This window comes from Scleropages formosus, chromosome 1 (genome assembly GCF_900964775.1).
Source record: "Scleropages formosus chromosome 1, fSclFor1.1, whole genome shotgun sequence".
NCBI lineage: Eukaryota > Metazoa > Chordata > Actinopteri > Osteoglossiformes > Osteoglossidae > Scleropages > Scleropages formosus.
Window position 1 is genome coordinate 40,623,177 of NC_041806.1, and position 23,949 is coordinate 40,647,125.

At 46.4% G+C, this 23,949-nt stretch overlaps 1 protein-coding gene across 4 annotated transcripts in view; it reads right to left on the reverse strand.

Moving 5' to 3' along the window:
- Window positions 1-17,350, reverse strand: part of arid1b (AT-rich interactive domain 1B) — a 75,021-nt gene extending 57,671 nt beyond the window's left edge. For all 4 annotated transcript variants that reach the window (XM_029252940.1, XM_029252935.1, XM_029252936.1 and 1 more), the window contains exons 1-2: window positions 15,636-17,350; window positions 2,891-3,085 (exon numbers count right to left, since the gene is read on the reverse strand). In XM_029252940.1, coding sequence (XP_029108773.1) covers window positions 2,891-3,085; window positions 15,636-17,093 — 1,653 coding nt within the window. In that variant the 5' untranslated portion in view covers window positions 17,094-17,350. The remainder of the gene's footprint in view (window positions 1-2,890; window positions 3,086-15,635) is intronic.
- Window positions 17,351-23,949: the final 6,599 nt, after the last annotated feature.

Here is a 23,949-nt window from a genome sequence, read left to right on the forward strand (position 1 = left end):
TTGCTCTCTGCATCACCAAGTGCGCCATTTTGCAGAGGATGTTTTCAACGGTCCAAACAGAGATCAATACCAAAAGGAAAATTCAAGCCAATATTTAACTTTAAAATCTTTATTATGTGTAAAAATAGTCTGCCGGAAATCAGACGACTCTGGAGATAGCCATAGGTGGCAGGTGCACGTGCCATAAAAGGTCAGGTAAGCCAAACAGCTCCAGCCCACCTTGCACTCTTCATGACTGAGTCATTCTGTCACTCACCAGGGTCTGTCTAAAATCATAGACAGACAATTCCCACCCACCCATCTCTGTAGTATTCAATAAAAGCCAATCTAAAATGATTCAGTTAATGTCATCAAATGTGTGACAAAACAAAATCAGAACAGTTGCACTTCAATACTACAGCTGGTAGCGTAGTGGTTAGAGCTACTGTCTTTGGACTCAAAGGTCACAGGTTTGAGTCCCACCTCTGGCTGTAGTACCCATGACCAAGGTACCCCAAAAATTGCTGCAATAAAAAGTTACCCAGCTCTATAAATGGGTAAATAACTATAAAAACCTTAACATTCTAAGTCGCTTCGGAAAAAAGTGTCAGCTAAATGAATAAACGTAATGATCCAAAATAATATATCACTGAGGACTAAATCTTGTTTTTCCCAATTAATAGCAGGTTATTTTGCAAGGTCCTGTAGTCAATAAAAGGAAAGGTTGGTGGTAATATTCAAGAGGATTGTTACAGAACAAATTCACCGGTCTTCAGCTCACGTACAGTCTAGATCCAGACAACGGACCCGTGTGACCGATCCCATGAAATAAAGCTACAGCGGTGCTTCTGGCACTGTGGCAAGACAAACACAACGCATCGAGGGAGTGGGAGCAAGGAAGACGAGTGTGTCATCATGTGAGTAAACCCATAAAACATTAATTCTTTTCCTCCTCTTTAAACTTCCTCCACAGAACGCAAAGTAACATCACCAAGATGAGACTGGCACATAAAAACCAAGCACATAAATTATATACAACATTTGGTCTTTCACGTTATGAACTAATTACTTTCAGTTTATTCCATCTCTCCATTACACTGTAGTTTCCCCCCTTTAATGTATCTGGCAGATAACTTCTGAAGTTATAATTATCTCCTTGGGCCAAATAGAGGACTAGCAAATGATTCTGCAAATGATGTGCTGTTGCAGCCAGGTCTGCGTAATGTGTGTGATTTTGCGTAAGCTGAAGGAATTTTGTTTATTAATCCCTTTACATCTTCAGTGTTGGTATATAGAACATGCTAAAGCCATAACAGTTTCCAACATGTGCCCAATATGCCTCTAGTAGCCTGGAGAAGTAACAGAGACAAGGAACAACTCTGGGAGCTTTTCTTCATGGTTGTCCGGACAACAGCCATGTTTGTTGGGCAATAACAGCAGGTCTCAAGTCTGACAGCTCAGTTCCTATGGATATACAATTACTGAAGAATTCCCCTCATCCTATGCAGGGTCATGTTGGTGCAGAACCTATGTAGGAAATATGAGGTGCAAAGCAGGGTACAACTTGGATAGGCTGCAAGCCCATTGCTGGGCAATCTCACCAACTCACTCTCACACCCACTCACTCCAAACACTACAGGCTGTCACTGTATCACATGAAACATGTCTTTGGATCGTGGAGGGAAACCTAAGCACCTAAAGGAAACTTGTGTGAGTACAGGAAGAACATGCAGATTCAAATCCACTCAGTGTTACCTGCTGTGCCACCAAGTAACCATATAACATACCTGGAAACAAAGTTTATCAAAAATGCAGCCTGTCAAGGATGGAAGGCACTGAGTCTATAAGAATTTAGTTCTCTTGCAAACATTGCTCATAACGGCATGTCTTGGTCTCGTTTTACATATGAAGGTGGTTCAGACGTCTGACCGATTCAGCATGTTTTGAAGTGTAGGCATTTATATGCATAAATGCATGCACATGCACCTTTTCAGTTTTCATAATGGAAATGTTTTTAGCTTATTTCCATTACATGAGTCTTTGAGCCTGTGTTGATGTGTTTGCCCGTGTGTGTGTGTGTGTGTGAGCAGATTGCAGGAGTTGCACTCAACTGGCAGCCAACACCCCCGCTAAATATAGCGCCCTGTGGCATAAGGGCGGAGAGTGCTCAGAATAGCCCATCCCCTGGCTCAGCTGCACGAGACCATCAAGCAGCTCTGTTCCAAAGACCCGGCCCACCTACACCTCTTCTTTCTAATATGATTCCATACAGCAGACCACCCTGCCCAACCTCTGGTAAAGTGGGACATACTTCCACTCACTGAGGAATGCTGGACACTTTGGTTAAAGAGAAACATTAGGAAACTATAATCTTTCTAGGTCTTGGATGAATACAGAAGCTGCACACATTACATTATTCACTTAACATCTTTGGTATTTGCATGTGTGATTGAGCACAAAGCAATTATTTCTCCAATTGTCACTTTTTATAAAATGACACTTGGGCATTTGTGCTTAGATAAGTCTGACTAAACATTAATTCAAAAATCAAATTATTGCATGCTTTGTGCAACATTTCTATGGAGTTTCAGAAGGACACAGCAAGTTGCTATGGAAACAGGTTACAGTAATTCAGATATGTCAAGAGTTTGTTGGTATTCAAAGCACACTAGTTTGATTTTTAACAATTCCAACAAACACCGATTGTGTTACTTGATTTGACATAATAATTAGTCAACAAACAGAAACAAACATCAACAAACACAAACGAACAAAGCACATCAATCTAACGGTGGCATGTGTTACCATTAGTTGTGCAAAACTTGGGTAACATTCACTCCCGGCCACAGCACAGATTTAAAGAAGCTATACACAGAAACGGGAGAAAAGGACACCAATGGGGGAAACGTACCTGATGCTGAGGGTACTGCATTCCTCCCATGCCCACCTGACCCCTCCCCTGCACTCCCATTGGGTACTGATGAGGGGTGGGTGAGCCGTACGGTTGGCTGTGGTAAGCCCCACCCTGCTGATGCTGTGTGTATGGGGTGCTGCCCATTGGGTAGAGGTGAGAGCGCTTGATTGCCATTGGGTCCATGGGAGCCATCTGAGGGTGAGAAGAGGCAGGGTCAGTATTGGTCACACAGAGACTGTAAGAAACAGATGGAAATAAACCGCATGAAAACCAAAACAGTCATTTTTGTGATGCTCTCCAAAATCCCACCATCTGCTACCTTCGAAGCTTCCATTTCGCCAACAGACCATGCAAATCTTTTATTTATATTTAATGGTATCCAGTTTAAGAGGGGTATGACTAGTTTCATTTATTCTCATCACCTACTACCCTGCTGGATTACCTGCAGCAAAAGTCAGACTTCAGCATGCCTTAGGAACTGATAGCGAGCTGCCCTGTCTGGAACTAAGATGAAGAAAATGAAGAGATGTTCAGCCTCACGGCAAATGCGTGTGATGTTTCTCATCAAACGACAAACGCTGGAAACACAATCTCAGAGTAGGCAGCGATGACACCCTTCCCGAACAAGGCCGGTCTCCAGCCCGCATGCTCCCTCGGTGGAGGCATGCTGGGCTGAGGATAGGTCTGAGAAGGCCTGAGGGCTATCTCGACACCGGGGCAATCTGGAATACTTGCGGACTCTTATTTGCTTCCATATGAATCATTATTCCGCACGGAAGCGGAGTGACTGACAGTTAAGACAACGGGCTGTTACTGTCGAGCCTCAGGGGGGATTGGGGCAGCCGCACGGTTGGGCGCCATCATTCCACGCACCTGTTTTCACAAACTCACATGGCACCCCCCAGTTTTAACACAAGCTTTCAGCTCGCAGCAACAGACAGGCAGATTGCCATGAGGCGGGGTGGGCACCCAGCAGCTCAGCAATCCTCTACTGGGACACGGAGCCCAAACGCTCTGCGTGCGCTGAGCAGTCTGTCTCCGACATACCACTACAAAACAGGAATCGTCACGCTCCGGAAGGGCAAAAGAGTTTTTTTTTTTTTTTTTTAAAATTTGGCTTGAAGAGAGATATTAATGGAGCTTAAGGACATCAGCCTGTACCCAAAAGTTGCCAGTATGTGCCACATGCCCTAATGCTATAGTACCCTTCATCAAAGTACTTTCTCTGAACTTCCATGCTAAAATTCCCTGCTGAATAACTGGGTTAAATACTCAGTCACTGTGGACATATATATCAGCTAAGCAAAGCATAATTTACACCACTAATAACAGTTAATATTAAGCCACATTTGAAAGCACATCTTTCTATTAAAAAGGGGGGAAAAGTGCAGTTCTGGAAAGAGTGATGAATCAGGTTACATCAGTGGCTCTGAACCACCTGTCGTCACACGGCACAGACTCCTCTCGGCTTCTGCACTATTTTTAACCAAACAGGAGTCCACGGAGGAAGCAGTAAAAATCTCTGAGAAACGGTGGCAGCGTCGCTCCACATCGCAGCCCCTTGGAGAGGCTCAGCATTGTGGGCCAGGAGCACCTAATGCTTCATGCTGCAGGGACAAAGGCCCCTACTGCGTGGGTGCCATGTGCACTAACCGTTCTCGAACCGACAAAGCAGGCTGCTGGTGTTCATTCCACAGTTTCCCTCCATACGCAGGCCAGGGTGACCAGAGGTCAGTGTCAGACAAAAAGGACAGGAAGGTTGAAAATTATTTTTGCAATACTATGAAATAAATGGTGCTTGCGCTATTAAGTACTACCTATTAAACATTTATGGAAATCAGTAACAACGAAAAAAGCTGTAAACTTGGGTACTTGTAAAAGAAAGGAAATTACACTCAGCGTTAACACAGCCTTCCCTCATTCCCACCTTAGAGTACATACTTATATATGCAGACAGAGACGTTTCCTGCAAAGGATGTTCAGTCACCATAAGCTTGCTAGCTGATGAAGAGAGGCTGTAAGACAGGCACAGCTTTTCTCACTCATCTCCAAGAAAACATGGGTAACCTTTGGCCGTGTACTCACACCAGAACTAATGTCATCGGTCACGTGATGTATCGTGATGTATATGGAAGCAAGTAGTCCTTGACTTATGACCGGGTTCTCTTCTAAAAACCTTGTCGTAAATTGAAAATCTTATGCTATATTATCCAAGTCATAAAAATATGCACAATTAAACATGAATGCAACATTGTACAATAGGTCTTTGTTACGTTTTCACTAAACTCACACATCCATATTAAAATACTTCATCTTTGGTGAATAAGGTGTGGCCTAATATTACTACATAGTATTCACTGGAAGTCACTTTGGAGAAACACGCCTGTTAAATGAATAAATGCAAAATACTCATAGAAAAGATGCAATAGAGTATTATAATTTTCATGCTGCACTTTTTACTGTCCAAATGCTTTATTTTGCTTTGTCTTTTCTGTATCACCAGACCCTCAATTTCATTTAGTAGTGATTGTATTAAAAAAATAATTTAAAAAAAAAAAGAAAAAACCAGTAACCTGAATGGAATCACAAACAAAGCATTTTGTAAATAAACCGTGTTTGAAAACAGACATATAGACAGACACACCGAGTCAATAAATGCGTGCGCCGCGCAGCAGAGCGAGCAGCTGCCGTTATCGTGCAGCAGATGGAGCGGTCATTGTTAGGCATTATGACCGAACATCAGGACTTGATCATATAAAGTTTATGGTATAGCAACTGTAAGTCCAGGTTGTCCAAGTCGCGCATGTTTTAAGTCTCGGACTGCCTGCGCACGGAGTCAACTCATCGAGAACGCATGGGTCAAAGGTGTCAGTTTATATTTAGTGACGTGCAGCTGAAGAGACCATGCTGTGGTCAGAAGACAAACTGTCACAGCTGAGGACTCCACACCAAGCAGAATTAATGCATAAATTGTACTTTTGCGGAGATGTACGTCACTTTGGACAAAAGCGTCTGCTAAATGAATAAATGTAAATGTAGAAGTAAATTCCACGACGAAGAAGAGGTGAAGATGGCAGGTCAGCGTGCGGCGGCTGAGCCCGTTTACCTGTCATTCTGACACGTTACTGCACACTCTCCTGTCAGATGAGCAACCCCTGTGTGGTCGCTGTCCATCTGCCAGCAGGCTAGCGCGCCGCTCCACTCTTCACACCAGACAATACCATTACCGGTTAAAGAAGACACGTTTTATCATTTGTTCCGAGTAAAAATGGTGGAACTCGTTTTCAGTTGTGCCGACAACTTTAACAACTTCAGAGCAGTTGCAGCTGTTACACTTCAGTCAGGCAACTAATCACTTTACATGTTAAAACTCATTGGTTGAAGCAATAAACCACGACAAAGAGTGAATTTCAGTTTAATTGAAATAAACTGTGCTAATATATCTTAGACACTCTGAAAACAGTCCTATTCCCCCCTTCAACCACATCACGAGCCATGTCATATGACTTGCGTGTGTCTACGTGTGCACGCGACAGAGAAAGATGCAGAACAGCAAACGAGTGGGCTGATATTCGGAAGTGGAAAATTAGTGCATATATAGGAGTACGAGAGCCGTTAGTAAAACGCAGTCATTTCTCCGCACGATGGCCATATTCACAAATGAAGCCTTACTGCTAATGCACATAGACATGAAAACAGCCATTGGCGGTAATGAATTTGACAAGGCAGAAAAGAGAACCTATGTATTAATAACAGGAACAAAGCATTAAATCCTTAATGCTCCTCTGGGGAGACACTGGTGTCTCTCACACCCATCAGCCTTTCCTGTAATGCAATACAAGACATTCAGCCATTGCTTCCCTTCATATTTGCATAATTCCCTGTCTGGACAGAGCGGCTGGCCAGGACAGAAAGATACATAGCAACTTTGAGGAACTTTACATTTAAAAAAAAAAAAAAGACAAAGCAAAACATGTCATAACACAAAAAGGCAATATTCTGGAAATATTTCATATTAAAAAAAAAAATCATTAATACCTGAAGTTACAAGGGGCAAAGAGACAAAAAGCTCAAAAACAAAGAAGGTAGGTACAGAGATCCACAAAGTCATTACAAAGAACATAAGCACATTTTATTGTTGGATAGTTCATATTTGTCTGAATGACCTAACTCTGGAACTGCTGTATGTGAACGTGGGGAAGGCTTGGAGGGGGAAATGCCCGGCAGAGGCCTGCTCCCTTCTGCACGATCAGGCTGTACGCTGAGAGTAGGACCAGCGAGGCCACTTGCGCTGCTACACATTTGTAGTATTAGGCTGCATCTGCTAAAGAACTTTCCCAGAAAGGGCCAAAACCTAGCAAAGAGCAGCACCGCATCCCTACTACATGATACTAAGATGGACCAAAAAAATGCACATTATAGCAAAACAAACAGGACTACTTTCCTCTACTAGAAATAATGTCATTAATGTGGACCAAGCATTGTTAATTTTCCAGGCTGGAGCTAAATGTGGATAATTGGTACCCAAAGACAATTTTTTTAAACAAAATATCAAAGTTAAACTTTATTTTTTACACAGAAAATATTTTTAGGGTACTGTACGTACAACATTATGGTAGCATACTAGTCGACGAGCCCAGTAAAGCATAAGGCACTAAAGACATCATCTCGTAACTGTAGAAAACAGTGAGCACTGTGCTGTTAAAGATATATACCAAGACAGAACTGTGTTTGAAAACAGCTTTTATAATTATGCAATACAACTTTAAGTTGAAAAAATTTCATTTCTTTTTCACAGCTTTTAACTGAGTTATGATGTGTCCCTCTGGATGCCTTTGGGGGGTAAAAAGTGACTACATCTCTCCAGAAGGCATAAGTATAAAATATCTTGGGTACTCTGTGATTGGCATTTTATTAGTGTTTGTTCCAAATTAAAAATGATCACTGGTCTCCAACACAATTTCTCCAATGGAAACCCTTACTCTATCATTTGTCTACCATTTCACGAGTATTGCATTTAAACAGAGAACCCACTGGATTACTGTTTACTTTGTTTCGTCACAGTCCATACGCATTCCGAGTTGAGTAGCAGCGTCTTCACTTTCTTATGGACACTTCCATCCTTCATCCGTAACAACTCTGTTCTAAAAGGCAAAACACAAATTAATTCAAGAGTAATGTCAAGCTGCAGCTGTACCATTAATTTCCTATCAGGACGGACACCATTATTTAGATTGCATTCGCAGACAGCAGTAGTTTGGCTCGAGCTCCTCTGTGCCAAATACAATAACGGTGCCTAATCAAAGCTCCTCAGCAGACATCTCGTCTGTGCGTAAAGTGCTGCGGAAGGCTGCTGTGCATCAACTGGCTCCTTAATAGGCACAACAGCGGGTATACTTCAGCATAGAAGGATGAGACTAGACCTCCATTAAGGCCAAGGCAGGCTTTTAACCCTGAGAGAAGGAGAAAGACAAGGGCACAACTGGAAGAGTCAACCTTGATCCTTAATGCAAACACAGTTGTCTAACCCTCTTCACTGACCTGGTCTGATGGCCACTCTTGTTCCCCATGACCCTTGAATGTTTTGAGACCAGTTGGCCTTTTCAGATTTATGACATCCCACAATGACAAGATGAAGATCCAGTTCGGCAAGTACCCTACAATAACCGGGAGCTGGACACCCTTCAGTGTAAAGTCAGCAGCCAGACCTCAGTGCGCAGAAACACAGTTAATGGAGTGATTGGTCATATTTCTTCACTTCATGAAGTTGTAACACACCCTCTACACACTCATGTAACTTTCCCCACCTACAATCTAGCCCAGATCATTAAGACACGTTACATGTTATTCTTTTTCTTCTCCTTCGGAAACCCGATGACTCATATCACACCGATCCACATTCAGGCCTATGGACCAACCACGAACCCAGAACTTAAGTTCTACTGCAGGTCCAAGACTGCAGAAAACATGAAATCACAGTCTAATGGAACATACACAACCCTCAGTTGGTCTATACTCCAAAACAGTCTGCTGCGGTTATATTGCTCAACTTCACTGCACTCAATGATCAAGCCATCACCTACACTACCAATTCAAATATTTATATAGAAAGTGCAACAAACAATGGCCAATTTTACACCCTTATCTTTAATGCCCCACCATGCACGTTTTTGTGCCGTCAGAATGAGACCGACCTAATAATACAGCTGGACGCGGCCTCCTTCACAGACCTCATTAAGGATTCAATTACGACGCTCTTTAAAACCATCAACTTCCAAATTAATTATATCTAGATTAGCTTGACAGCGACTGTCATTCCGCCAAGGCATTCTGAATGAGGCAGGGACCTCATTGGAAACACCAAGATCACTTCCCTCCTTCCGCTATCATTTTTATTACACAACCGGGTCTAATTTCTCATTAAGTCCAGCGTAATCACGCTAGCTCCTCGCAATGGATATTCCACACCCCCAGCACAAAGTTGAGGAAAAATGATACCGACTACTGTGTCGGTAAGAGGCAGAACATGAATTTTATGGTCTGGAATTTGAGGATCAATTTCCTTGGGTCCATGTCAAAGGGTGCATGGTTGCCACAAGGATTTTTCTAGCTTTACACTTCACTAGTGTAGACATTGTACTGGGAGAGTTTTGGCAGCACTGCCACACCATCTAACCCTGAAGGTGTCATCACTGATGTTCTTAAGAACTCTCAAGATTAAGCAGCACAAGGAGATGCATCCATCCTCCATTCTCAGAAACCGCTTGTCCACTGCAGGGCTGCCACAGTCCAGAGCCGGTCCTGCAGGACATGAGGAAAGATGCATACTGGATGGAATGCTGGTTAATCAAGCCAAAATCATTCTGACACACTGAGCCACTGCTTCGACTAAAGCAAACCTTCACTTGGCTGCCTGAATGACTTATCGTTCTTTATCACGATTCACAAATCCTAAAAGGCTAATTAATCCTTCTGGTACCTTCCATAACTTAGTCTTCATAACACAATCTGCCCTTTGCAAGCAGGTCACCAGGTCAATATTCTGAATTTATTCCTGACAAAAATCAGATTAATATAGTTCAGCCCTCAAATATTTATTTGAGCAGGAGGTCTCCATACAAGCTGATTTCTATAGACTTTAATGCCTCTTTAACATCAAAGCTTTTCTCAAACCTTTGTGTAAGACAACCGAAAACTGGGAAGGCATCGATTATGATAATGTGATCTACAGAACAGCAAACAAGAACCAATCTGACATACAGCTGACATTATAGTAACCTTTATAGGTTTATTGTTATACCAGCAACATGGGTTCATCAAAAGTGAAGTCAGAACAGGACCCAATGCACTCTGAGTTCCTGCAGCTCTCCAATCTGGCGTGAAACCTCCTCCCAAAGATGAGAGGACCACTAGGCCGCGCTCATCCAGCTGCTGGTAAAACACCCCAGCAGGGCTACTGCACATCTCCCTCTCGTCACCGTGAAGCTGGCTCCTCAAGTGCAGTTAATCCTTCACAAACGTAACCAAGCATTTAGGCTTTGTGTTCTCTACACGTACTGAGGAGTACACGACATGTTTGTTGATTTGTTGTCTGCTCAAGAAAAGTGAAATGATCAAAATAACAAAACAAAAAAAATGAAAACAACTCCTGGAGAACACTGTCTGCCTACACACTGATTCACTGAGCACACTGCAATGTTCTCAAAAGGGGTCTACACAAACTCAACACATGGCCATTAAACCCATAATGAGGGGTCAGCGAGGGTAAGGAGGGCAGAGAGAAGTGTTACTTATTCCTGTGATGAACATGCAAAATAACCCACAACAGCCAGCTGTTACATGCATTCTCTGGATACAGGTCACAGCATTGTGAAATACTTCATCAGAAATTAAGATTATGAGAACAAAAACTGAATATCAAAGTAAAATTCTACTACTCTGCTCCTATCATAATCTGACCGACCCGGAATAAAGGAGGAATAATTCGACCACGGAGCACTTTGAGGATGCAAGAGCTCCATATGCGCTGTGATCACAGCTGAGTGGGTTCTAGGAATCCAGTGGGGAGGGGAGTGGGACCAGAGTAGTGTGCACCCATTCACGCGGCACCACATGGCTAATCTACATATGGGAAGGTCACAGAGGTTAAGCCACTGGCATGCAGCCAAAGCACAGCACTGAAGTAAATACAGTATCCTCAGGTGCATGAGGGGAAACTAGCCACAGAATGACTCAGATAATTTATATTTACTCATTTTGCAAAAACTTTTCTCCAAAGCAGCACAGTGATTCCTGAGTAGATTTAGCTAGACTTTTATCCAAGGTGAATTACAATGCTAGATATGGTAAACACCTACAATCATTCAAGCGTCAAGAGAATAGATCGAGATTACTCACTATCTCTCTCTCTCACACACACACACACACACACACACACACACACACACACACACACACACACACACACACACACACACACACACACACACACACACGGCAACTCAGAATCCCCAGTTCCCCTGAATGTATGTATGTGGACCATGGGAGGAAACCCATGTGAGCACAGAAGAACATGCCAACTCTACACAGCCCGAGCAGGATTTAAATCCCCAATCCCTGCAGCTATGAGGCACCAGAGCTACCTACTGAGCTACGATGTCTGATAAGGAGTAATTTTGGTTTTTGAAATACAAGAAAAAACATAAACAGCCTTTAAGTGAAATCTGTTGTATCACTTACAATCTTTGATCCAGTGCATTGAGGCATCACACTTCCTCCATACTGCACAGGCCTTAAAGAGCACAGCATCAGAACACAGGCACCATGAGATTGCTTCACTTCTGTGACAAGACCAGCAAAGTGGCTACACTTCATTTTGCATCCTCAGGCACCTCCTGTTGACTGGACACACCTCTGACACGGTGAAGCAGACCCTGACGAAGAAAACCAACATGACACCAGCAGTGACAACTAGAAGTTATATGCTGATGCTAATGTGCGATTCGTGGAGTCAGAGGTTCCTTGCTGCAAGTGGACACACATCAACCGAACAGCAGCAAGCCTGGGAATGAAGCAACCCTCAGGAAAGCACAAGGCTGAGGTTTAATCACTTGCCCCTGACCCCTCTGCTGCACTGATCAGACTAAACACTTTTCTTAATCACAGCCTCCTCTGAAACAAATAGCTCTCCAGCAGAATTATGAATGGTGTTAGATTGCATAGCCTCAATCACATCCAGAACACATATGACAGGGCTTCAGTAACAGCATGATGCTGAGAAATAACCTGAAGAATGCTGCTGGCTTCAAAAATGCCCCATGTTAATCCCAAGCATGTGACGTAATGTTTCACATACACTGAAATTTTACAGTGCAGTAAACTTTGGTTTTGTAAAGAAAATTGTCTACACAGCTGACAATCGGTTGACAAGTGGGTTTGACAAAAGCAGAACAAGATTTAACTTCAGTTCTCCCCATAGTTATCAGAATGCTGTAGTGAAGACAACGATTAAATTAACAGTTTAAATACCTGCACAATACATAATTCACCTGATCAGGGTGGTTAATGGAAGCTTTAAACCAAATGCAAGATTTATTTATTTATTTATTTTATTTTTTTTTTTTAAAAAAAAAAAGGTGGCAGGGGTTGAACCCAAGAGCACACTTTGCCCTTCCTTATCAACTACAAAATCTAAAAGCGAGGAGTTTGAGAGGTTTTCAAACTCAAATGCAGGGCAAACTGGACAGCCATATCAGATCCTTAATAAAAGGTTTTGTAACAAACTTTAGGAGGATGCTTCCAAACATTTATTTAAATGTTAAAGATAGCATTAATATCCACAAGTGAAAAGCTGTACTATCAACATTTGCCCTTCTTATTTCATAAGGGAATAATGCAGTATGTGATCAAAGCCGCAAAGCTCTTTGTTTCTCCTTAAAAAACATGGAAGGGCATAAAAGCTGATATCACAAAAAGACCCTAGGACCTTGACACTACACACCAAGAATCATAACTCATGCCCCCTTATTCCTCACGCAGGCTGTGAGGGGGTGTAAAGAGAAACGGGGGGGGTTTAGTGAAAACTATAGAAGATTAGACAAGGAGAAATTCAAATCATTGCTGAGAGGAACTGTGGTTGAGGGGGACCATATTTACATAGCATTAATGCACAAACACATTCCTATTTGTGTGAACAAACTGAAAACCAAATACCTACACCACCCATTCTGCCTTTCCCCACCCCAGATACACATGATTTAATTTCATAGTGGCTTATCTGACAGCCATCTAATGCATAAAAATGAAAGCTTTTTCAAGCCTTTTCTTAGGCACCTGCAAACCTTGTGGAGGTACAGAAAGTATTGCTTCACAAACTCCAGCACATCCAGTACAACCTCCATTTGAAGACTTTTCACCAGAGGTGTCTTTCCATACGGGGAGTGCGGTGGGGCAGTGGGTTGGACCGGGTCCTCCTCTCCAGTGGGTCTGGGGTTCAAGTCCTGCTTGGGGTGCCTTGTGACAGACTGGCATCCTGTCCTGGGTGTGTCCCCTCCCCCTCCGGCCTTCTGCCCTGTGTTGCCGGGTAGGCTCCGACTCCCCACGACCCCATACGGGACAAGCGGTTCAGAAAGTGTGTGTGTGTGTGCGCGTGTGTCTTTCCATCTGCACTCCAGTAGTCATCATTGCCAGCCATTCAATGTGAATGGCAACCCACCCACTCTACACTCCTAATTTCTGCTCATCAGAAGAGGAGGCCAAAAACTACAAAAGAACATCATTACATCCATATTTGATAACTGCTAGTCAAGTTGGGCTTCCAGCTGTCTGTAGATCTTGCCTGTGAAGCACAAGGTGTAAAGCTGGGTAATCCAAAGAGAAATTGACCATTAATTTACATTTATTTATTTAGCAGATGCTTTTCTCCACAGCAACTTACAACAGATACTATGTAGTGTCATCAGCCCACACACCTTATTCACCAAGGTGACTTACATTGCCAGATACACTACTTTACAGTGGGTCACTTATTCATACATCAGTAGAACATACTTTGTCAGTCACACACTATGACGGAACCTGAACAGCATGTGTTTGGATTGTGGGAGGAAACCAGAGCACCCAGAGGAAATCCACACAGACTGAGCAGGGATTGAACCCATGTCCTCTTGCACCACCAGCCCACATTTAAATTTAAATATGTTCATACGTACCTTCACATTTATTCATTTCGCTGACGCTTTTCTCCAAAGTGACAGTCAGAATTATTACATGCCCATTTATACAGCTGGGTAATTTTACTGGAGCAATTCAGGGCAAGTACCTCGCTCAAGAATACTAGAGCCAGGGATCGAACCTGCGACCTCCAGGCCAAAGGCAGTAGCCTTAACCACTATGCTACCAGCTGTCCCACAAATGTAAACATGTAAAATGTAAAGGGGACAATTGCTTTAAAGGGGGACACACGCAGCTCTCCAACTGAAAAACTGTTTCCACTGTAAATGTATGTCGCCGATTCCTTTTTTCAGCAGAAACACAACGGTTTTGAAAACCGAAGCGCGGTTTTTCTTCTGTGTTTACATGAGCAGGATGGAAGACGAACCAATCAGATGGCAGATGAAACGTGGGATACGAGCCAATCGGATTTTAGATGAGATGTGGCAGGTAAGCCAATCGCACGGCGGATGAGATGTGGCAGGTGAGCCAATCGCACGGCGGATGAGATGGCAGCTCGAGGCGGCCGTCCGGGGAGTTCAGACGCAGTCACTTTTACCTCCACAATTCAAATTAGAAAAGCTCAGAGGGAGCAGAAGCAGTCAGAGGCGCTCTGTCGTCAACTTGATAACAACAAATGTGTTTTCGGCAATAAATGTCACCTGTGATCTCATAATAGCCACGCATAAACTAACACAGCCACAAACATCAGTTTTTTTTTTTAAAAAAAAAAAAAAACTAAAATTACGACAACATTTCACAAGCCATTAAACTTGAGAGGAATGAAATATAGGCTTACTTCCCACCAAAATGAGCCAGTGAGGGTGACTCGGCTAACCACTGACTAGCTTTTAATTTTCAAAAGCAGCTGAATATTCATTATTAGCCTGCTTCAAAATACATCGACCTAGCGTGTTAATTCACAGGCAAATATGCATGCGTTTTAAAAAATAAAAAAAAGCATCAGGCCTACTGCTGGAGAGTGCTTATCTATGAATATTCATCACGTCCATTTTTATTCAGTTGCCATTTACTGCACTCGTACATGTACGAGAATGTTCCACGGTTTATAAAACCGATTTTTTTTTTTTTACGTATTTCACCAAACGGTATTCGCCGAACGGCCCAAGAAACTCGAACGTGTCTCGATACTCCCAATAAGAAGAATATTATATTTAGCTGTATTGCAGCAGCATTATTTTGACGGCTTCAGCGAGTCAGTGCCTTTTTTGTTTTGTTCATCCACCATCCAGTCACCTTGGACACAAGTATCGACGCGCGCACCATGGCCAAGACACCGAATTAGGAACAAACACACAAATTCGTGTCAGGAAATTAGATACTGAAGTTACATTTAACAGTGAATGCACACAACAATGAATGCTTTTTGGCGAACAGACTAGCAACATACGGACCTAAGGACAGGCTGGGCTGCCACCACCAGACAGCAGCGCTGAAATCCCCCAGACGAGTTCAGTTTCCCTTCTTCCCCCCCCCGTTTAGAAAATGGAATAAAATTCCTTTCATTTACCTGGGATCTACCTAGACCCTGTCCGTTGTTCCCCGGGTTCATGGCGGGGTGAGTTCTTTGTTGTCCTCCCCAGCCGTGGCTGGGGGATCCGTACTGGGCGCCCATGTCTTTGCCCAGCGCCATGCCCGCCTGCTGCTGCTGCTGCTGAGCCGAGGGGCCGCCGCTGTAGTCCGGGTACCCGCCGCTGTAGCCTCGAATGACGGGGCTGGGGGAGGTCAGCAGCTCGTTCAGGGTCGGCGTGGCCCCGGACCCGTGCTGCTGACTCTGCCCCGGGAATCTCTGAAAGCCACCGGCACCGGAGCCTGAGCCAGGGGCAGCGGCCATCGCGGTCTTGCCGTGACCTGCGCCGCTGCCGCCGCCGCCGCTGCCAGCCGGGCCCATCATGCTGTTTCCCTGCCGCGAGGGGCTCATCATGCCGTATCCGGCTCCTCCGTAGCCGGGGCGGTAGTTCTGGTAGTGGTTGTACTGGCTGTTGTAGCCCTCATGCGAGTTTTGTACTTGATCCATGGTGCTGGGCGCCGAAGAATGCATCAGCCCGATCCCAGGGCTTTGTTGTCCGCCATGTTGCTCGAGCACAGGCCCTCCCCTGGCGTTGCCATAATAATGATTGAAGTCCGGAGCGGCGCCGCTGCTGCCCCCCGCACCTGGAGGCTGGTTGTTTCCGATGAAGTTGTTGCTGCTGCTGCTGCTGCTACTACTGCTGCTGCTGCTGCTGTTGTTGTTGTTGTTCGCCGGTCCCAGGCCGCCGTGCTCGTACCTGCCGCCCATCCGCTCCCCCGATTTGCACGGCTGATTGTTCTCCTCCTCGCTCTTGTTCATCGGCTGCTGACTCCTATCAGCCCGATTTCCGACCATGTTCTCCTTGCCCCCATGTTGCCGAGCGCCGGCGTCTCCCTGCGCCGATTGCGGGCTGCTGATGTTGACGTTGTTGTTCTGGATCTGACGCGGGTGATGCGGCTGAAACTGATTGAACGGCTGCTGCTGCTGCTGTTGTTGTTGTTGTTGCTGCTGCTGCTGTTGTTGTTGCTGTTGCGGCGGCGGCGGCGCGTGGCGGTGGCACGCGGGAGGGGGATCCGCTCCGCCGACGTTCTTCCGTTTATGGCTCGTGATCGAACCCGTGTCCATGCTCGAGGACGCGCCACCTGAGAGGGACGCGGACAGACACGCGGCGGACTCGCTCGCGCTCTGCCTCTCGCTCTCCTCCTGCTCCCTCTCGCGCGGACTCGAGCCTCCAGCCGAAGAACCACGAGCGACGCCGGCCGCGTTCGGTCGGTGCTGGAGATCTACATTATTCATGGTGTCAGCGTTCGCGCCATCGCCCGTCCCGAGCAGCGCTGCGTGTGCGTGTGCGACCCCCTTCAGCGGCGCCCCGGGGCTCGGCTCCTGAATCGGACCGCCCGACAGACCCGGCTTCTTATTTTTGCTGGCCCCTGGGGCATGAGCCACTCGCGCGGCCATGGTCACACGTCAACATTGCAGGCGGGGATCCGTCCCAGCTAGCTAGTTAGCAGCTAACAAAAAGGGGTATAAAAAAAAAAAACGAACAAGGAAGATTTGATTAAAAAAGAGGAAAAAAAATAACGTGTTTAGTAACAGGTAAAGCGTGCCCCTTGCCAATGAATGTGAGTGGACGTGAGCGCGCCTCAGTGGCCGCGCCTGCTGCTCTGCAGTACTTTCATGTTGGGAGTTTGAAGTTGAGGCGCTCGTGGTTTGAATGAAGCTCGCGAACTCGGGTACGAGCTCCGGCCGCGTGCGTGGCCTAGCGCGCGACGCACACCCGCCATCCAGCCTCTATATCCTTTCCCGCGGAAAACCCGGACTGGGGCCCCTCCCCGGACACGGAGCGGAGTCACAGAATAACCTCATTTTCGTTTTCGTCCCCCGCCGAGATCGACACGCAATGTCGGGCGAAGTGAAATAACCTCCCATAACACTTATTTCACATTTGTTCTTTAAGACATAAAGTGCATAAGGATAATTGTAGCAAAGCAGCCATGTCATGATGTAAAAATCACCAGGATACACTCTCTGTCTTGTTTCACGCGGGACCGAGACCTAACATAAGTAATTAAAAACAATAGTAATGACCAATAATGCCCAGGGGCCGGTTTCAGAACTCTCAGAAAGTGCTTTAGAGGAGTTTAAGATCATCTTAAAGATCATATTCATTCCTCCCACAAGTACAATGATTCAATGTGTGACAGTGAAGTGAACGTGAGGCACAAACCCAGTTCGGCAGCACAATGAATTGAATGTGGCCCAAGTGATTTCCCTCGTTCAGGTGCCACAGTAGAGTACTGTACCTCTCTTTTAAGCTACTTTACACGTTTTACCGTGTGATGTAGCCCACTGGTAATTCTCAGTACTGTTAGAGGCCGGACACACGGCCGCTAAGTGTGGAAAGGTGTTCCTCTGAAGGTCCAGAAATGCTTCACATTTTATTGCATTAAGGTTCTGATGCCAGAAAGGTAGTAACTAACACTCTTCAGTAATCGTATTAATTAACGATGAAACAACAAAACAATTATAGGAAATGTAGATGTTTTTGTAGAAAATAACTTTAATGCAGCTGAATTACATGATATTTAGCAGACACTCTTCTCCAAAGCGACCTCCAATGAACTCTATGTAGTGTTAATCAGCCCACACACCTTATTCACTGTGGTGACTTACACTGCTAGATACACTACTTAAAATGGGTCACTCATCCCAACATCAGTGGAACACACTCCCTCTCTCTGTCACTCACACACTATGGGTGAACCTGAACAGCATGTCTTTGGAGTGTGGGAGGAAACCAGAGCACCCAGGGGAAACCCACATAGACACAGGAAGAACATGCAAACTCCACACAGACTGAGTGGGTATTGAACCCACGTTCTCTAGCACCATGAAACAGCAGCGCTCCTCACTGTGCCATGCTGCTTCCAGAGAGCATATAATTTGTGGCTTCAGGCAAAGAAATAAATGGTAATATAAAATAGGAAAACTTCAGTGATGTATGGGGTGTATAATCAATAAGTTTAAATTTAAAAGTAAAATCTACTCACATTTCTCACATATTTTAATATTTTAGCTGATATTTGCAATATTGCAGCAAAACAAGTTGAAGTTGGCTCCAGAATGATTGCAATGATATATGATTTTCACATAGAAAAATGTCGGTACCACTGGATTTAGTAATAATGTGATATACCTGACAACTAGTGGTTCCTCTGTCAGTTTCATTAAATACTCTGAGTTTTTAAAAATGTGTTCATCACAGTCAGTCGTCATTCTATTACGTTTCTATGTCAAATCCCGAAATAACACTAAAAAATACAAGCTCTTGGGGTCTTGTGAAAAATTAAAAATTCAGAAACCACTTTTAATAAAATAATTTATTTAACACAATCTGATAGTGTTGTAATTCGTCTATGATAAGATTGTGTAATTTGGATACTTACCAAGTTATATCCAGCCATGAATGACAAATAATTGTTATGTAGCAATAAATCCCAACTTGTTACCATGGCGAAGCAGAGTTAAACAATGGTGCCCGACCCTAGGAGCGTGTGTTCTAATACATTGGCTTCTTTCGCTCCTGTCATGTTGCAGTTGGAAGATATTTAGCGCGCTTGCATTTCCTCTAGAACTGCATTCCTCCGTCCCCTCAACGCTTCATTGTCTCCTCTAACAGAGGCTGTTCCGGCTTTCACTTCCGCCGCAGCTCTGCGGGCCACACAGCGCACAGTGTCTTCGCTCCTGGACCAATGTACGAATATTCACTAACTCGCTCTCGGTGACGAGCAACCTCACGCTTTGCGTCGCACCGCGGCTTACAAGTGGAATGCGATTAAAACTATTTGACCATTTGTGACAGAACCATCATAAATGTGGCGTAGACTCCTCCTTGTGTGTTTCATAACACACAGTATTCATATTTGGACAATATCTGTCTGCTTACTGCTTGGTCGCTCTTTATTATTTAGGGCATCTTATACCGACATCCATTTGAACTACACACATTGTCTGAACCGCTTGTCCCATATGGGGTCGCGGGGAGCCGGCGCCAAACCCGGCAACACAGGGCGCAAGGCTGGAGGGGAAGGGGACACACCCTGGATGGGATGCCAGTCCATCACAAGGACCCTAAAGCAGGACTCGAACCCTAGACCGACCGGAGAGCAGGCCCTCGCCAAACCCGCTGCACCACCGTGCTCCCCATTTAAACCAACTTTCGTTTTTAAAAAAAAAAAAAGTGCTTTCCTTTTATTCCAAAGAATAAAATGTTTCAAGTGATTCTAAATTCCCCGTAGAGAGAGAGAGAGAGAGAGAGAGAGAGAGAGAGAGAGAGAGAGATATACCATCTGATACCAGGTTGGAAGGAAAAGTATAAACTTTCCCAATTTTACAATAATAACAATATATCAACATATTATATTATGTATATTAATATAAAACGGCAGATCTGTTAAAATATACAGTAGAACAGATCATCTGCAGTACTAGGATGGGAAAGATGGTGGCCCCCTGGTGGCGTATGAGTGAAGTGCAGGAGGGGTGTTTTCACTGTTCCGGGAGCATCGCGCACACACACACACACACACACACACACACACACACACACACACTTCCCCCATTATACCAACGCTTGATATATGGATTGTCACCTATCTGGACCTCAAAGATCTGTTCCCCTCATCAGCTGCAAATATTCTGTCCTCATTTATCTCCATCCATGTCTTTATGAACCACAACTTATATACCTACCGGTGCCGTAGGCCTAATTCAACAAGACGCCGACAAAGGTACTCAAGCTGGCATCCTGTGGCTGATGTGGTGGTTGGGGAAGGAAGTTAAGCCGCTTGGTCTCGAGTCATGGAGACGTACGATGGCAATGCTGGATGTTTTTCTCCGTGGCTTCACGATGAGGTCAGCTGGACCGGGTCCTTGTGTACAGCGGTCAGGGTGCACCCTAAGTAATGTACGCATGGGGCGTAACATCTTGTCCTGCGTATGTCGAACGAATGAACGTAAATGCCACTGAGTTTCTGCAATAAACGGCGTTCTATTACTTTGTACGTTCGACGCTGGTCAACTTGCATCGGAAACTCTGACGTCCCTCGCCACAATCCAGGAAGTCGCCACGTTGTGCACGTGAGCGAACCGCCGCTTGAAAAAAAGCTGAATGGGCTCTCTGGTCGGAGCGCCGCTAACACGACCGCAGATACGCCGGCGTTTAGCGGGCGAGGTACACGGCAGCGGCTCTTTGGGATGAGGAAGCCGCAGCGGAGGTAAAAATTGGCCCCACGCCGCTACCCAAGAGCTGACGCTGCGCCAGCACTCCACCTAAAACCACCGTTCGTCGCTGCGGCTTCGCATCGTTCGCAGCCGGACCCGCAAACATCCCATCGTACGTTTGCTTCTACGCTGACTTCAGGGGCCGTATTTATGGAGCCGCTTCAAATTTATGGCCCTCGCCCGTGCGAAAGGATGTGTGCGGGCGGCCGTACGTGAGCACGTGTTTCGGTGCGTGAGCAAAGGCACTTGCGCGGGTGCGAGCGAAAAGGCCTTAAAAACCCCTTTGCGCCAATTGCGCTTAAAGCAGGGAGGGAGTTTTCCGAACGTCTGCGTGCATTTCGCTCCGAGAGCCGTGTGCGCGTTTTGTCTGTGTGTGTGTTTTTTTGGGCCTGTGCATCTGTGTGTGAAGAGGGGGAGTCGACGACAGAGGAGAAAACATCCAGCCACAGCTGTCTATCTGCGGCCTCTTCGGGGGGGGGGAATGTGTCGGGGCTTCCCCAGCGGCGGCCCGGCCGAGCCGAGCTCGGAAAGTGGGTCAGAACGAAAAACATCTCGGCGCAGCTCCGTTGAGCAGCGGAGCGCCGATAGGGGGGACGTTGCATTTTCACACACGGGGGGGAAAAACCCGCTCTCCCCTCCCCCCCCTCCGCAAAATGAAACGTATATGTTGCGAACGCGCCGGGCTACACGTTCATCACACTGGTCGATGGCGCTTTAATTTCAAGGCTGGGTAAATAACGGGTTTACCGCGGAAGAACGGGGACGAGCTGAAATTCAGCATGGCCGTCTGCGAAGCGCACTGCTGAGCCCAGCCCTCCTGGAATACAGGCGCGCAGAAACGTTTGGGATGTCACGTCAGAAACACACACACACACACACACAACACAGCACAGCAGTGATGAACAGCGACAACAATACACACACACATCCTACACGGACATTACATTGTACATTACATTTATTAACCTGAACGGCATGTCTTTGGAGTGTGGGAGGAAACCAGAGCGCGTGGCGGAAACGCACGCAGACGCGGGGAGGACATGCAAACTCCACGCAGGCCGAGCAGGGATCGAACCCACGTTCTCTCGCACCACCCAGGCTCACAGAAACATTTAGAATCTCACGTCAGAAACGCACACATATAACAGCGCAGCAGCAACGAACAGCGAAAACAACACACGCGCACAGATCCTACACGTCCGCTGCTTTTCATTCTTTTATTCAATATATTCGCCGAAACACTTTAAAATCATTACAGTGAGGCAAAACGCCCCTGTAGCCCTGAGCGGAGGCGAAATAACGTCCGCAAGGTGCGAAACCGACGCTCGCAGCTCACTCTTAAATCCAAGGCGTCCGAAGATCACCTCTCGTGTCTCCTCTTCCCCAGCGGTATTTGGCCCACGGACAAGCCATAGACACTGGAAGGAAATTTTGCCGTCATCACCGGTAAATCCACGCCGCATGTTACACGAGGGCCCCGTATCATGAAAAGGAGCGGAATTCACAGCTTTGTTTATATAGATTATTCACCCTGAGCGAGGAAACAGCTTTAAATCGGGTTTTCTCGAGTTGCGCAAAGGAAGGATGCCGATCCGTGTATGAAAGGGAGGCGCGAACGGAGTTCCGCGCTCATTTCGCTCTAACAAGCACGGGGAAAATCGCTTCGTATTCCTAAAGTGCATTTTATCCGGTGAGCCCAGGAGCCGGGCTTTTGATAGACACGTGCATTTCCGCGATACGTGGTAAGAAGGGCCGCGTAGATGGGCTGCGGAGTCCGACGGCTCTCTCATCTCAACATGTTCCCCCGGAAAGGGAGGAGAGCCGGCGTTCAAATACCGGTGAGTCACGATTCTTACTCATTCTCTTCGCCTCATCCAAACGATTTTTCACACGCCGCTCGGGAGGGTGAGTAACTCTCGCCTGGCAGAGCCTCCTTGTCTTGTGCCGGGAGGCCGCTCCTGGGCACAGCTTTACCCGCGCGTCGTTCGTCGCCCGTCCTCGGAGTCCCCGGCCGCAAACCCCGCGCGAACAGCGGCGAAACATTTCACGCGTCACGCGCGGCGGAGGCGAACGCCGGCAAAATCCGAAGGCCCTGCGGAAGGCAGCTGTGCCCCGCGACGACAAGAGCCGGAGCAGGTGGAAACCCGAGTATGAAAAAGTTGTCCGGACCTCTTATTGGGCTCCTATTTTATTATATTTTTCCTTGGCATTTTTTTTTTTTTTGTGCTTGATGAAATAGTTTTTGAAAACGTTCTTCTGTTAGTGTTCAAAGGTGTTCTGAAAAGCAATTAGCGATAAAGCGTTACGTGGTTTATGCTCTTCCTTTGTGTTGCAAAGAGCTCGTTTTTCACCGCAACTCAATGTAGATGAGCCCATTTTGACAACTTTCAACCAACCAACGTCAAGAAGTGCTCGTCCCGAGCGGGGTCGCGGCAAGCCGGAACCTAAGCCGGCAACGCGGGGCACGAGGCCGAAGGGACGCACCCCGGGCGGGACGCCGGTCCGTCGCAAGGCACCCCAAGTAGGGCTCGAACTCCAGACCCGCCACGGAGCAGGCGCCGCGCTCCCCTGGGAACTTCCAGCGTGAGGGGAAACGTCTCCCTTTACACCACTCGACCAATGCTTTTCCGCGTACGGCGCTCTTCGCCACAATGTCGTACTCGCGGCAGCCTGCTCGCGCATTCGGCCGCATCTGCGCAGCTCCTTCCGCAAAGGTCGAGCTCTCCCGGTCTCCAGGGCCGAGCGCCGCCTTCGTTTCGAACGGCGGGCCGAGGAGCAAGGGATACCGTAATTGCGCCGGCGCTTTCCGTCCGCCAGATAAGAGAAGCGGCGGAGTACATAATTTAGCGCCGTTGCATCCGAAGGCTTTTCGCGCCCCCGTGCCACGTCCGCCCGCTGTCTGCGCGGCAACGGCTCCTCGGCGCCGCGGCTGCAAGGCAGAGCAGGGATCGCCGTGCCCCCCTTCGGCAGCCCGCGGGCCAGCCCCCGGGCTCCTCGACCGCTCCGTCTCCCCGTAAAGCGGCGCTTCGCT